General features: G+C 35.2%; 1 protein-coding gene across 2 annotated transcripts in view; it reads right to left on the bottom strand.

Annotated features, from left to right (window-relative positions):
- The window catches only part of LOC105319136 (uncharacterized), a 40,706-nt gene that overhangs the window by 14,091 nt on the left and 14,569 nt on the right, over nucleotides 1-12,046 (bottom strand). For both annotated transcript variants that reach the window (XM_034457996.2, XM_034457997.2), the window contains exons 4-15: nucleotides 10,860-11,676; nucleotides 10,575-10,722; nucleotides 10,337-10,494; nucleotides 9,861-10,171; nucleotides 8,912-9,731; nucleotides 8,247-8,590; nucleotides 7,329-8,145; nucleotides 6,878-7,218; nucleotides 3,250-5,810; nucleotides 2,872-3,117; nucleotides 2,165-2,352; nucleotides 1,834-2,010 (exon numbers count right to left, since the gene is read on the bottom strand). In XM_034457996.2, coding sequence (XP_034313887.2) covers nucleotides 1,834-2,010; nucleotides 2,165-2,352; nucleotides 2,872-3,117; nucleotides 3,250-5,810; nucleotides 6,878-7,218; nucleotides 7,329-8,145; nucleotides 8,247-8,590; nucleotides 8,912-9,731; nucleotides 9,861-10,171; nucleotides 10,337-10,494; nucleotides 10,575-10,722; nucleotides 10,860-11,676 — 6,928 coding nt within the window. The remainder of the gene's footprint in view (nucleotides 1-1,833; nucleotides 2,011-2,164; nucleotides 2,353-2,871; nucleotides 3,118-3,249; nucleotides 5,811-6,877; nucleotides 7,219-7,328; nucleotides 8,146-8,246; nucleotides 8,591-8,911; nucleotides 9,732-9,860; nucleotides 10,172-10,336; nucleotides 10,495-10,574; nucleotides 10,723-10,859; nucleotides 11,677-12,046) is intronic.

Genomic DNA, 12,046 nt, shown 5'->3' with positions numbered 1-12,046 from the left:
TAGCTACGTCATTGTGTCCACAAATACTAGTAAATACAGAAACAACCCAACGTTATTGTCACCGGAATAGAGGAAATAAAGATGGAATGTAAACTGTATTTGTATTGTCAGTTAATTTCTTTCGACTAAAACCTCAAGAGGAGGTAAAAAATCCCTTTCACCATTTTGAATCTGCAGCGTTGCAAAATGGGTTAACATGTTAACATGCTTGCTACTGATCAGCAAGTTCAAAACCCACTCTACAAATGTAGCTCTTTCAACGTTTACCCTATAAATGAGAAGAATTTGAATCTAAGTACTTAAGTACTGACGGGAGTTGATTTTATCGATTATTATTTATTTCAAAAACGATATGTTATTTTGCTTGGCAAGTAGTTTATAATCTGTATTTGAATTACGCACAGTTTTTAATATGAATTCTCGGACTTTTCCGCCAAAGAATTTCGAGAAAACCCCGTATGAATCATGTTGTGTAGTATTCAAAATAGAATTGATTCCATCAAACTATGTATCAGTAATCGAAACATTTCAAAAATTGTACGGATCCAAGCAATCATGAACTCTAGTCTCGTTAACCAGAACCTCGTTAATCTCTGACAAGCAAAAGATACTCTCAGCCAACACAAGTTCAAGATCGTAGCAGCTAGCCTAGCCGCTAGGTCGTAGATATCTAGGTCTATTGAACGGACCGCTAGGTTAGACACTAGGTCTCTGATTTAAAGTTGGAAATATTCGACTTAAGACTAATTTCATCGACATGATTTATTAATTTCAAGCGGAAATGTACATATTAAAATTCATTTTCACTTAAAGGATAGATAAATTATTACTAGATACATAGATTTCATGTTTGTTACAAAGTGGTAACTAAGGTTGCCAACTTGAATTCGATGCTTAGCACAAAATATTTAGGCTACGAATATCTGCCTAGCGGCTACGCTAGCTTACCGTTCAACTACGTAGCCCTACGTAGCAGCTACGATCTTGAACGCAACCCAGCTCACGTGATAGTTTAATGACGCGACCTCTAAATATAGAATGACTCTCTGCTTGTCGGAGATTTACGGAGACAGCGGATGGTTGAACGGGACTATATTAAACTCTGACGTAGGAATACATAACACTGCCAAAAATATCTAAATTTTTCGTACTATTTAAAATCTGACTATTTTCAAGGTATTTATAAAAAGTTTCCTTTCTAAAATGCTTCAGCATACATTACATAGAATTTATCGATTATTTTTAAGAACTAAGTCTTGTCAGCGGTGATGATTTGTGCTTTGTGGTCCAAACACTGTCCAATCGCGGATCTAGAGGGGGGGGTCGGGGGGGTCCCGACCCCCCCTGGAAAATGAAAATTTATTAAATTTACATAGTAAAATTATCGCGAAAATATGCTTCGGACCCCCCCTGGCAAACACAATTATCCTTCGGACCCCCCCTGGAAAAATTTTCTGGATCCGCGCATGCTGTCTCAGTCCCGGTTTGCCAAAGTGAGTTGATTAAAATCAACTCCCAAAAATGCAATGTACAGTCAAATATAGAACTATTACAGGAGGGGCTTTGCACAGGCAGAATTTATCCCGTATACAATATAAACTGTAAAACTCTCTCTCTCTCTCTAACAAATTAAGAAAACTCCTTCATAACAGAATTTTAAAACATAATCAAATACTCATGGCACGGATCAAAATGTCGTTCACTTTCATTCATTTTAGTAGACAAATATTTACAAATCTCGAATATGTATTCTGAATTTTGCCACAGAAACATACAAATAATATACAGTGCATCATTTATGACAATGATCTTCACCTCCAGAGTGGCCATTACCTGTGGTGGTATTCACTGTACAGTGTCCATTGTACGGTGGAAAGTTCGTTTTAAATGTTGTGTATACGAAATTGGGGGAATATGAGCTGTCATTGAATGCGCCTTCCATTGCAATAAGGTATTTCTTTCCACTTTCTAGTTGACCACCATCAATTATAATACTCTCTTTTAAAGTACCTGGAGTAAAAGAAATATACATATTACGAAAAAAATTACTATACTTCTTTACATCCAAACCAGCGCAGTAATATTTTTCAAACCTTGCATTATTCTTTTACTTCAATTAAACTGATTATTGGTTTCTTTACATAAAAATCGATTTGCAAATTACCTGTAATTCCAGTCATATTGGTGAAATTAGCAACCTCCACGAATACATCGGCCGATGTTTCTTTTTCAACCCACAGTTTCCATTTTGACCTTAACTTTTTCAGGCCTGAACTTTCACAGTTCGAGCAAACTCCTCTCAGTGCATGGGGAGATGCAACAGCTACTTTTGATAGGCAATTTTTTGTGCATCTGTAATCAGTTTATTGAGATTTTAAACAGATAAGAGTCATCTACTTATCGACATGTCGACATAATTTTGAAATACGACCAAGTTTCTAACATGACTTTATTTAAAAATCGTTTATAATGCATCTTCTGCTCAAATACTATTCTTGTTTTAACATATGATTAGATTGTGGAAATAAAAAGTTTTCAACCTCACTGGTGTCTATACCATAAGCACATTAACTAAGCAAAGCAATCATCATTCACTACTGTATACAGGATTATTTTTTATCTGAGCTATTTTCGTCCTTCTACACTTGCAAATTGCTTCGCCAAGTCTTGAATTCGCCCAGACACAATAAAAATAGATAATCCTTCTTATTTAAACTGTTATTTAAAACTCTTTTGAATTTGCCCGGTCTTAAATTCACCCGCTGATACCGAGGGCGAAAGGGGCGAAAAAAAAACCGGGGGAGAATATTTTTTTTTTATAGCGTACATGTATGTACTGTATTTAATAGTGTGATTTCTTCTTCAATTCACCTTAATGAGAGAACCGGGATAGAGCCGGAGTCAACAACTAAAAGCTGGGTAGAGCTGTCTGTTGGTTGATTAACACCACTTATTCTTTGAACAGTAACCGTTGCTTCAAACATTTCACCAGGTTTAAGGCCTGTAATTTCGTATCTGCCGTTGGACTGTGAATTTCCTGTGCTACAGGAACCGCCTTGATTGCTCCTTGCTTTCATGTCAATTTCATTATTACCGAAAGGAAACGCTTGATTGATCCTTAAAATACATGATTTCAAAATAAAAGATGGAATGGTTAAGTACTTTACGATTAATTCTTACATAATTCAAGTAATATGAAATTTTTCTTAAATGCAAAAAAAAAAAAAAAAAACTAAAAGAAAAGCATACTTTTTACAAGTCCATGTAAATCTGATGTTTCCCCTTTCACCTTTTCCATCATGAGAGAAGGTAGCATCAAACTCATACGATTGTGTGTTCGATGATACTGTCCTTGTGCTACCACCAGAAATGTATGAAAATGGCAGTGGGTCCTTAAAAGTCATGTACGTATACTCGTGGAAGTATGTAGAGCTGAGGGTAACGTTTAATTCAATTTTGTAATACCCTGCAGCAAATGATCCGTTCGTTACCAAAAACGTTCCCGTGTTTGTTCCTAGAGGATTTGTATAATTTACAACCTCCAGATCTGCTCCAACTAGATTTGTTTTTCGGATGGTCCAGTTGTATTTGATATCATGTTCAAGACAATGGACATTTATCCTACTATATATATAGACATCCGTTGCAGTGGATACAGGTAAAGACTCATTTGGCATTGAATATTTTCGTTCAAATAGACCAACTTTTGAATAACAGTCATTCCCTACGTAAATCGGTTTGGTAATCGTTACATCCGAAATATTGTTTGAACAAGTGATAGACACTGTAAGGTTTCCGAGTGAAATATACGTATTGTTATATTGCATTGGGGTATCTGCCGTGATGTTAAAAGTTTGTTTATACTGAAATCTATCCACCAGGTCCCCAGTGAGGAGACTACAATGTGTAAATGGCCTCTTTGGTATTCCAAACCGAGGATCTTCTGTTTTATTTATAATTTCAACAAAGAATTTCACTTCCCCTGGTGGAGATACAACTCTCCAATTACTAGCATCAGCAACAAGATCTATTTCACCTGTAATGTTATAATCAGCAATGATCGGATTGTCTAGATATACAATTTCCGTAACAGAACCATTGAAACCCTTGACTTTCGGTAGATAAAATCCGTACTCATAAAATTGCAGACTCACATTTGTTGTACTATATGCGTGGAGGGGTTCATAAGAGTCTTCAATTACCTGCAAGTCATAGATGTTTTGGTTATTTTCTAAAACGTCAACCTGAAACTCGTATGTTGCATTTCCTAACATTTTCGTAGCCGTAAGTGTAAATGTTTCTTTTCTTAAATCAACGCTATGTTTGTCGCAGAACAAAATCATGGTTCCAAGTGTAATATTATGTACACGGATTGACGACGTATTATAGTTGTGATCTAAAATTGTAAAGGTCATCGTATAGTTACCACGCATTTTGAACTCGTGTATATATTCAAATTCGGTCTGAATGAACCGGTTTTCGCTGGTTCCGTCACCAAAAACCCAAACCGTTTCAATATTCGGAGGCAGACGAGAACATTCAAATAAAGTTAAGTTAAATATGACGTTCACAGGGTCATGTTTTGGTTTAAATGGAAAATGTATTCCATCAGATGGAATTGTAGGCACAAGTGACATGTTCATGTTCACAGGATTCAAAAATGTATAATTGAAGTCATCAGCAGTAAAAGAGCGAACTTGTATTACTGAAAAGCCTTGGTAGCTACTGACTGAATTGTAACAAGTGAAAGTAACGTTCTTGTCCCCATCCCTTTGGAATGTGTAGTTTCTTTTTACAGGATGATTGTATCCGAATCGAGAAATACTGTAATTTATCACTAAATCATCTTCATCATTGTCAAAAGTGCAAACAACATTGGATGGGTCAGGCAGATTTTCAAGAAGACTCATTGTAATATTCTGCTTTCCATCAGGCCTGGGAATCATTTCAATATTCGGTGACATTCCTATCTTGCCCTCATGTAAAGGATGTTCAATTAGAACATCAATCCAGTTGATGGAAGAATGAACTGGATTCCATGCCTTCACTGACACATTATAATATTTCTTTGGTTGGGAATACGACTTGTTCCAAGAAGTAAAGTTATAGTGGTGATACAGATCGCTTTCTTTGTTTGTAACGAATGTCCCATCATCATAAGAAACATTGTACATAAAATTAGAGTTTGGGGTTGAAATAAACGAAAATTCGGCTTCATGGTTTACTCTAGTAGAAGAAACTGGTGCTAGTTTAACGTCTAATTTGTCCCAAATACCAATATCTGTTGTCAAATTCTTGCTGTTGATGTGCGATTTGAGGATTGCAGTAATATTGTAAACCCCTTGATAAACATAGTGGTGACTAAACGGAACTCCAACTGCAAGCTCATCGTCATTTGCATCCAAAGATATATTTGTTGAGTCACCATCGCCGAAATCAATTTCAATATATACCATTCCTTGGGGTTGGTTTGCAGAGTTTTCTACCCGCAAAACGATTGTTGCATTTTCAATTGTTTGGACGGTCGTATTTGATTGCAAGACAAATCCATTGATTTGATAGTAGTGGTAAGCAATGACGCTTTTACTTAATGCAGACACACGATTTTTCCCAACAACAGTGACATTGATGTCTCCTGTTTCGTTGAACGTGTGGTTGAAAAGAAGTGACCGAGTAGAATTACAAGGATGTAAAAAATGGAGTGTGTCTGTCGGACCCAGAAACCAATCAGTCTCCATGTTTGATCCATTAATTATGCTCACATTGAATGCAAGGGGGAATCCTACCTCTGTGTATAGGTCGTAGTCAACCTTAAAAAAATGAAACGTTGATATTAATATTGTTTTATTTGTTCTGATATCAGACATTATTATGCCTTCTGTCAGTTTGTCACTATATATTCAATACTCATCTATTTTCGCATAGTATCAAAGGATTTATATAGCGTAAGCATACTATGCCGAAATAGAGCACGGCGAATATTTTCCACGAAAATCTTTCAAGCGCCGACAGCGGGATTCGAACTCACCACGCTAAAATCATTGATTCTAGCATGAAGCCCAACGCGTTACCGCTACGCTAAATTAGCCGTTATTATGAATACCGGTATTTAGGTATATAAAAACTACATATATACGACTGAAATCAAGCAATTAAAATTATTCATTTTTCCAAAAAAAACTTCATTATTGACGGTAATTTTAAAGTTAAAGTTTCCTATAAACTTTTGAACAAATTGATTGAACATTTTTCAAAGAAATTCTACATGAGAATCACAAAAACGCTTTTTTAAATGACGCTAGATAAAGAATGTTCAAAAAAAAAATTCACTGAGATTTCGTCTGCTAAACATTTCGAGTTTTCTCGGTAAGGCAAAACGTCTCTCTATTTCTTAAAAAGAACATAAACCTTTGTTAACTTTTTATTGTACAACAACTTGTTGATTAAATAAACAATCAAATCAATTGATTACCGTACACGTAATTTGAAAACAACAACAAACGCTTGCTTTTCCGGTGATTATTTTAAGGGACTTGTCAACACTCGAACGTCAGAGCTACTTATAGCAAAGCACGTCAGTATATTTAACAGTCGGCATAATTATAACAATAGTGTTGTGTTGTGCATGTACTATGCCTAAATAGTAGTCAGGGTTTGATGGTGCACGAGCCGGAGGCACTATTATATAAATATTAACATTTAACCACATTTGTCTGCATCACACCAAGTGGTGCAGACAAATTATCATACCGCGCTAACGCGCGGTATACATTTTGTCTGCACTGCTTGGTGCGTTATAAGACTGACTGCATCCAAAAATAAGTATTCAATGCCTTATTGACTTATCCGAAATACTAATATATCGTATGACATTTACCATTATATCTTCAATCGCTTGCTCATAAATAACGGTCATATCTAAGGAATGCTCTTCGGTTTCATTCTGAGCTAGCATTGAGAACTTGATGGTGTACAATTCGTAAATAAGATTCCCCATCAGCGACGAATCCATGCTAAACACAAGAAGACCGGCCTGTTGATCAATTTTGGCTGTCCTGGTATCGATGCTTAAGTTGCCAATAGTAGCATTGAAGAGGAGATCGGGAACTATTGTATTGTTGAGGGTGGAAAAGTTAAAGTGGACATCGACAACCGACTTTGAAACTAGCAAAATTGGCATTGACTGATTTCCATCAAATGTAAAATTTGTTATCTGGTCTGCAAGAAGTATGAAAGATGTTAGTGGGTAACATTGGGTAACATATATATAATATTCACAATCTTCATTAGAAAACTACAAATAATATATTTTTAACTCATATACAAACCTTGTGTCACATGAATCATATATGAATGGAAACTGCTGTATACTGGATTCCACGCATAGAGAGAAACATTATAGTCATTTGGATAATTGTAAGATTTGTTCCAGCTTTCGAAATCATATGGTCGAAATAAATCACTGTAGTTGTTTTGACGGATATCACCATCACCATATGATAAGATATATAAAAAGTTAGAATTGGGCGTGTTTTGAAATTCAAATGTTATGTTTTCAAAAACTTTTTTTTCCACTTCCGAGGACACATTCACTGTCAACTTGTCCCACACATATACAGTGGACGAAAAAACTTCAGATCCAAGCGGAGATGTTAAGTTAGCAATAATTGTATAGTTTCCTTGAATAGGATACTGTTTAGATGTGTTATATCCCGAATTCAAGGTACCATCACCAGTTGTTAAACTTGTGTTAATAACTTCATTATCTCCCATATCTAAATTGAGATTCACATTGCCCTGGGGTTGTTTAGCAGTACTGTTAACAATAACTGCCACCTCAAATGTGTCTGTTGTTTCATAAAATTCTCCAACTTTGAGGAAAATACCGTTTATTCTGTAATAACCATGAAACAGGAATGAATACGTCTGGTTGGAAACAAGATTTGTGACAGTTACAGAAGCTTCTATGTCCCCAGTGTCAAACAAGGTAAAGTTGTGACTAAAATATCTAGTATTGTTGTTTAAATACATAAACTCAGCTGAGTTATTTTTGTAAATCCATTTCACTTCAAAATTTGATCCACTTTCGAGTGTTGCGTCAAACACGACATTTTTTTCGACTTCAACATTCTTTTCGAAAAACACCTAAATCAATGAAAATATGAAGCGATTTTATAGTTAGTTAGATTTTCAGTTAGTTTAAGAAAAATGTGTAACAAAATAAACCAAAACGAATAAATACATACCTGTAAGCCGGTTATTTTCTCCTCGTAGTATAATTGAACGATTAATCCATTGACCTCGGTTCTGTTTTGAGCAAAAAGTGTCATATTCATAGAATGGTTTCCAAAGGGAATATCTTGCAATAGCCGATGGAGAGGAAGATGAATTGTCTTTACTTTTGCCTCAGACTGGTTTATGATAATAGAACTGGAGTTAATTAATGCATCTCCAATCATCAATTCAAATTCTACTTCTTGAACAGTATTGTTGCGGGTTTCGAAATAAAGCAAAATTTCTTTTGAGTCCCTGTAAAAGTATGGAATGATCTGGCTATTTTCTTTGTCGATGGTGTAATTCAATATCTGGTCTGAAAGTGGATGAGAAAAGAAGTCATGAATCACATTTCTCAAACAATAATTCAGGAGGATGCGTAGTCAACTAATTTCCCATCATATCTACATTAATTCTATGAAAATTATTAGATACCTCTCAACTATTATTTAGTGAATAAAAATTCATATATTTTCATTTTGAATTTGGATAGTTTCCTTTTCCTTTATACAGAGCTCTTCTTATAAAGGAGATTTATAAAGTCTTAAAATGGCCACGACCATTCAGCCGTCTTAAGATAACGATAAGATACCGTAGTTTGTGATCAAAACTGATTCGCCTTTCAATGTATTCTTACCTTGCGTGATTTTGATAAGATAAGAAAAGTAACTGTCATGGACCGGATTCCAAGCCCTCATGGACACGTTGTATAGTCCAGGCTCGTTGTATGATTTATTCCAGCTCTCGAAGTCGTAATTCCGATAGAGATCGGTTTCATTATTCTGAATGTATGTTCCATCTCCGTATGATATATGATACAAAAAATTTGACCGTGGCGTTGCTCCAAAGGTAAACTGAATACCAACGTCCACTTTCCCCTCAGTAACAGATGAGAGATTAACATTCAGTTTATCCCATACTTGGATATTATGCGTCTTGTATAAAGTATCGCCGTACGACTTAAGAATAAGCGGTATTGAATAATTTCCTTGAGTTTCATAATGATGGAAAAAGTTTAAATTTGGTATAAGATACGTATCGTTAACAGACAGAAGGCAATGGGTAATGTTTCCATTTCCGAAATCTATGGTTGCGTTTACCTGTCCTTGAGGTTGAAGTGCATCATCTGTAACCATTAAATTTATGTCAACTTCCTCGAGTGTTTCATACGATGGTTTACTTGTATTGATAATTATCCCATTGATTCTGTTAAACACAATGACATTGAATGACTGCGTTGCTGTGGCAATGGAATTTGAGGCAACAACCGTGACATTTACGTTGCCGTATTCGGTAATTGTATGGTTAAAACTAAAGAATTGTGTGCCATTTCCAGTGAAGTTGCAGTTAATTACAGTGGAACCAAACACCCATGTAAAATGCAAATTTGATCCAGAAGCAACTGTAGCATTGAAGTTTGTAGGTTTTCTATATTCAACGAACTTATCGTATTCAACCTAAAAATATAGCATACATATAAAGTAACATACGTAAATAATCTGGAAAGTAATGAAGTAAAATGAACAATATTTTGCAATTCTGATTTTTAGCTTGGAATGTTTAGAACAATCTAAAATTTTATATACCTGAAATTGGCTGATATTTTCTTCAAAATTGACTTCAACTTTCACCTCTTTAACGCTCATTTCGCTAGTTAGTCTGAATAAGATTTGGTGAATCCCATACCCGGAAATCATTGTTGGAGAAAGGGAGAACTGATACGTTTTGCTCTGAATGTTGTTTTGTACACCCTGAGTATCAAGAGCAATGCTGTTATCTAGAATTGCTTCAAAGGAAGCAATGTCGGCGACATAATCAAAGTTGATCACTGTGTCTTGTCCAGTCAACAACGAGACAGTAGAATCTTGACCATCGGATAGTTTCAGCATGAACACCCCTAAGAAAGTCATAAAACCCCTTTTTTCATCTGACATAAATAGAACCATTTCATTTTAAACTATTTACTTTTTTTTCAATTTCAAGAAGTTGTCGATCCATACATTTCCAAACGTTTAACTTTTGAATTTCCTTGCTACATACAAATATTATTATATGAAAATACCGTTTGTGGAGCAGTGAACTCCAGCAAGTGGACAGGTTGGTACATTAATCTGAGGACTGCAATCTTCTATGTCCCACTCCTCTCCTCCACAATTGATTGACATGCGTATCGTTGCACCAACGCCAAAGTGTGTACCTAGGTACGGCGTAGCGGCAGTTCTGTGAGTACAACATGTACAGAAATGTGCTTAACAAATATTTCAAACCCCTCTCAAGATTACAGTTCATTATTTACTTACCTGGCATACCCTGCCATAAAACAGACAATATTGGCTTCCGTTATATCCCAGTCTGTGTCGCATATTGACCACCATTTTCCGGCATAAAACACCTCAACTGATCCTTCGAAATGTACAGCGCCACCAAAGAGACGGACGGGCGTGTAGGCTGTATATTAATAAGTATGTTAAAGATGAATGAAGAATATTATAGACATTGTACATGTACATTATAATAAGTATAAGATCTATGGTATTTACAATATTCAATATTGTTACGAAATGTTGGTTCATTTATTATATTACCTGTGACATTAACTGTATATGCATTCGAGCTGCTATAAAATGGATTCCATGCTTGCATAGAAACGTCAAAAAGACCCGGTGTCGAAAAAGATTTCATTAACGTTGAAATATCAAATGGTCTATACAAGTCAGATTCCACATTTTGCATCGAGGATCCATCTCCATAGGTTACGAGGTATCGAAAATTTGAGTTTGGAGGATTGAAAAACATAAACTCAATTTCTTCATTTACTTTTGCTTTTACAGACGAGTTGAGCAATACACTCAGCCTATCCCATATGTAAACGTTGTATGATAGGTTTAAAGCTTCCAGTTGCGATTGAAGAGTTAAAACAACAGTGTAGTTCCCTTGAATGGAGTATGGATGGAGGAGTTGAATCTGCTGTTCTAGAGGTTGTTCATTGAGGTCAAGGATTCCCATGGAATAGTTACCATCACTCCAGTCGACAGTGAAGTTGATGAATCCTTGGGGTATCATCACGTTTAATTCAGTGAAAAGATTCATCGTCACAGCCTCGCTAGTATTGTAAACGCTACTTATATTTGTTGTAGATATTCCATTTATCGGATAATATTTGTAAATGATGAAGGATTTCAACATCTGCGATATGTCGTTTGAAACAATTATTGTAATATTGATATCGCCTGTAAGATTGAAATTATAACTCCATTCATACACCAAAGCATTGCTGTCTTCATCACAGACTATAGTGGTTTGATTATTAATCACAGCTAAGGTTGTGTGGTTCGAGCCACTGGTCAATGAAATGTTGAAAATCGTCAAATTCCCATAAAACGAATAGGGACTATAGTCTATCTGAAATTAAATATTGGAATAAAATAGAGTGTCAATTTATTATTTTTTTTTTGTTGCAAATTAATATGACACTTTATTTGATTACATTTAAATTTCTTTACGTTTTGTCAACTATTTTTCTTTTTTTCTATTGATATATGTACTTAATGCAATTGTTGTACATAGTAAATGAGATTCGATCATGTGTAAAAAATAATGAAAATAAACAGTTTTACACCGCCGAGTTTTGTCTTTAATTGTTATATTGTTGAATTTAATCGGAGTAATCAACACGATGTACATATATGTGGTTAAAACAGTAAATTTGGATGAATTACAAGTATTTTCACGGCAATGTGGATAATTACATTCATTAAACTGGAAATCAATC

Source organism: Magallana gigas, chromosome 7 (genome assembly GCF_963853765.1).
Source record: "Magallana gigas chromosome 7, xbMagGiga1.1, whole genome shotgun sequence".
Taxonomy (NCBI): Eukaryota; Metazoa; Mollusca; class Bivalvia; order Ostreida; family Ostreidae; genus Magallana; species Magallana gigas.
Note: the sequence above shows the minus strand (reverse complement) of the source record. Positions and strands in the feature narration are given on the sequence as shown.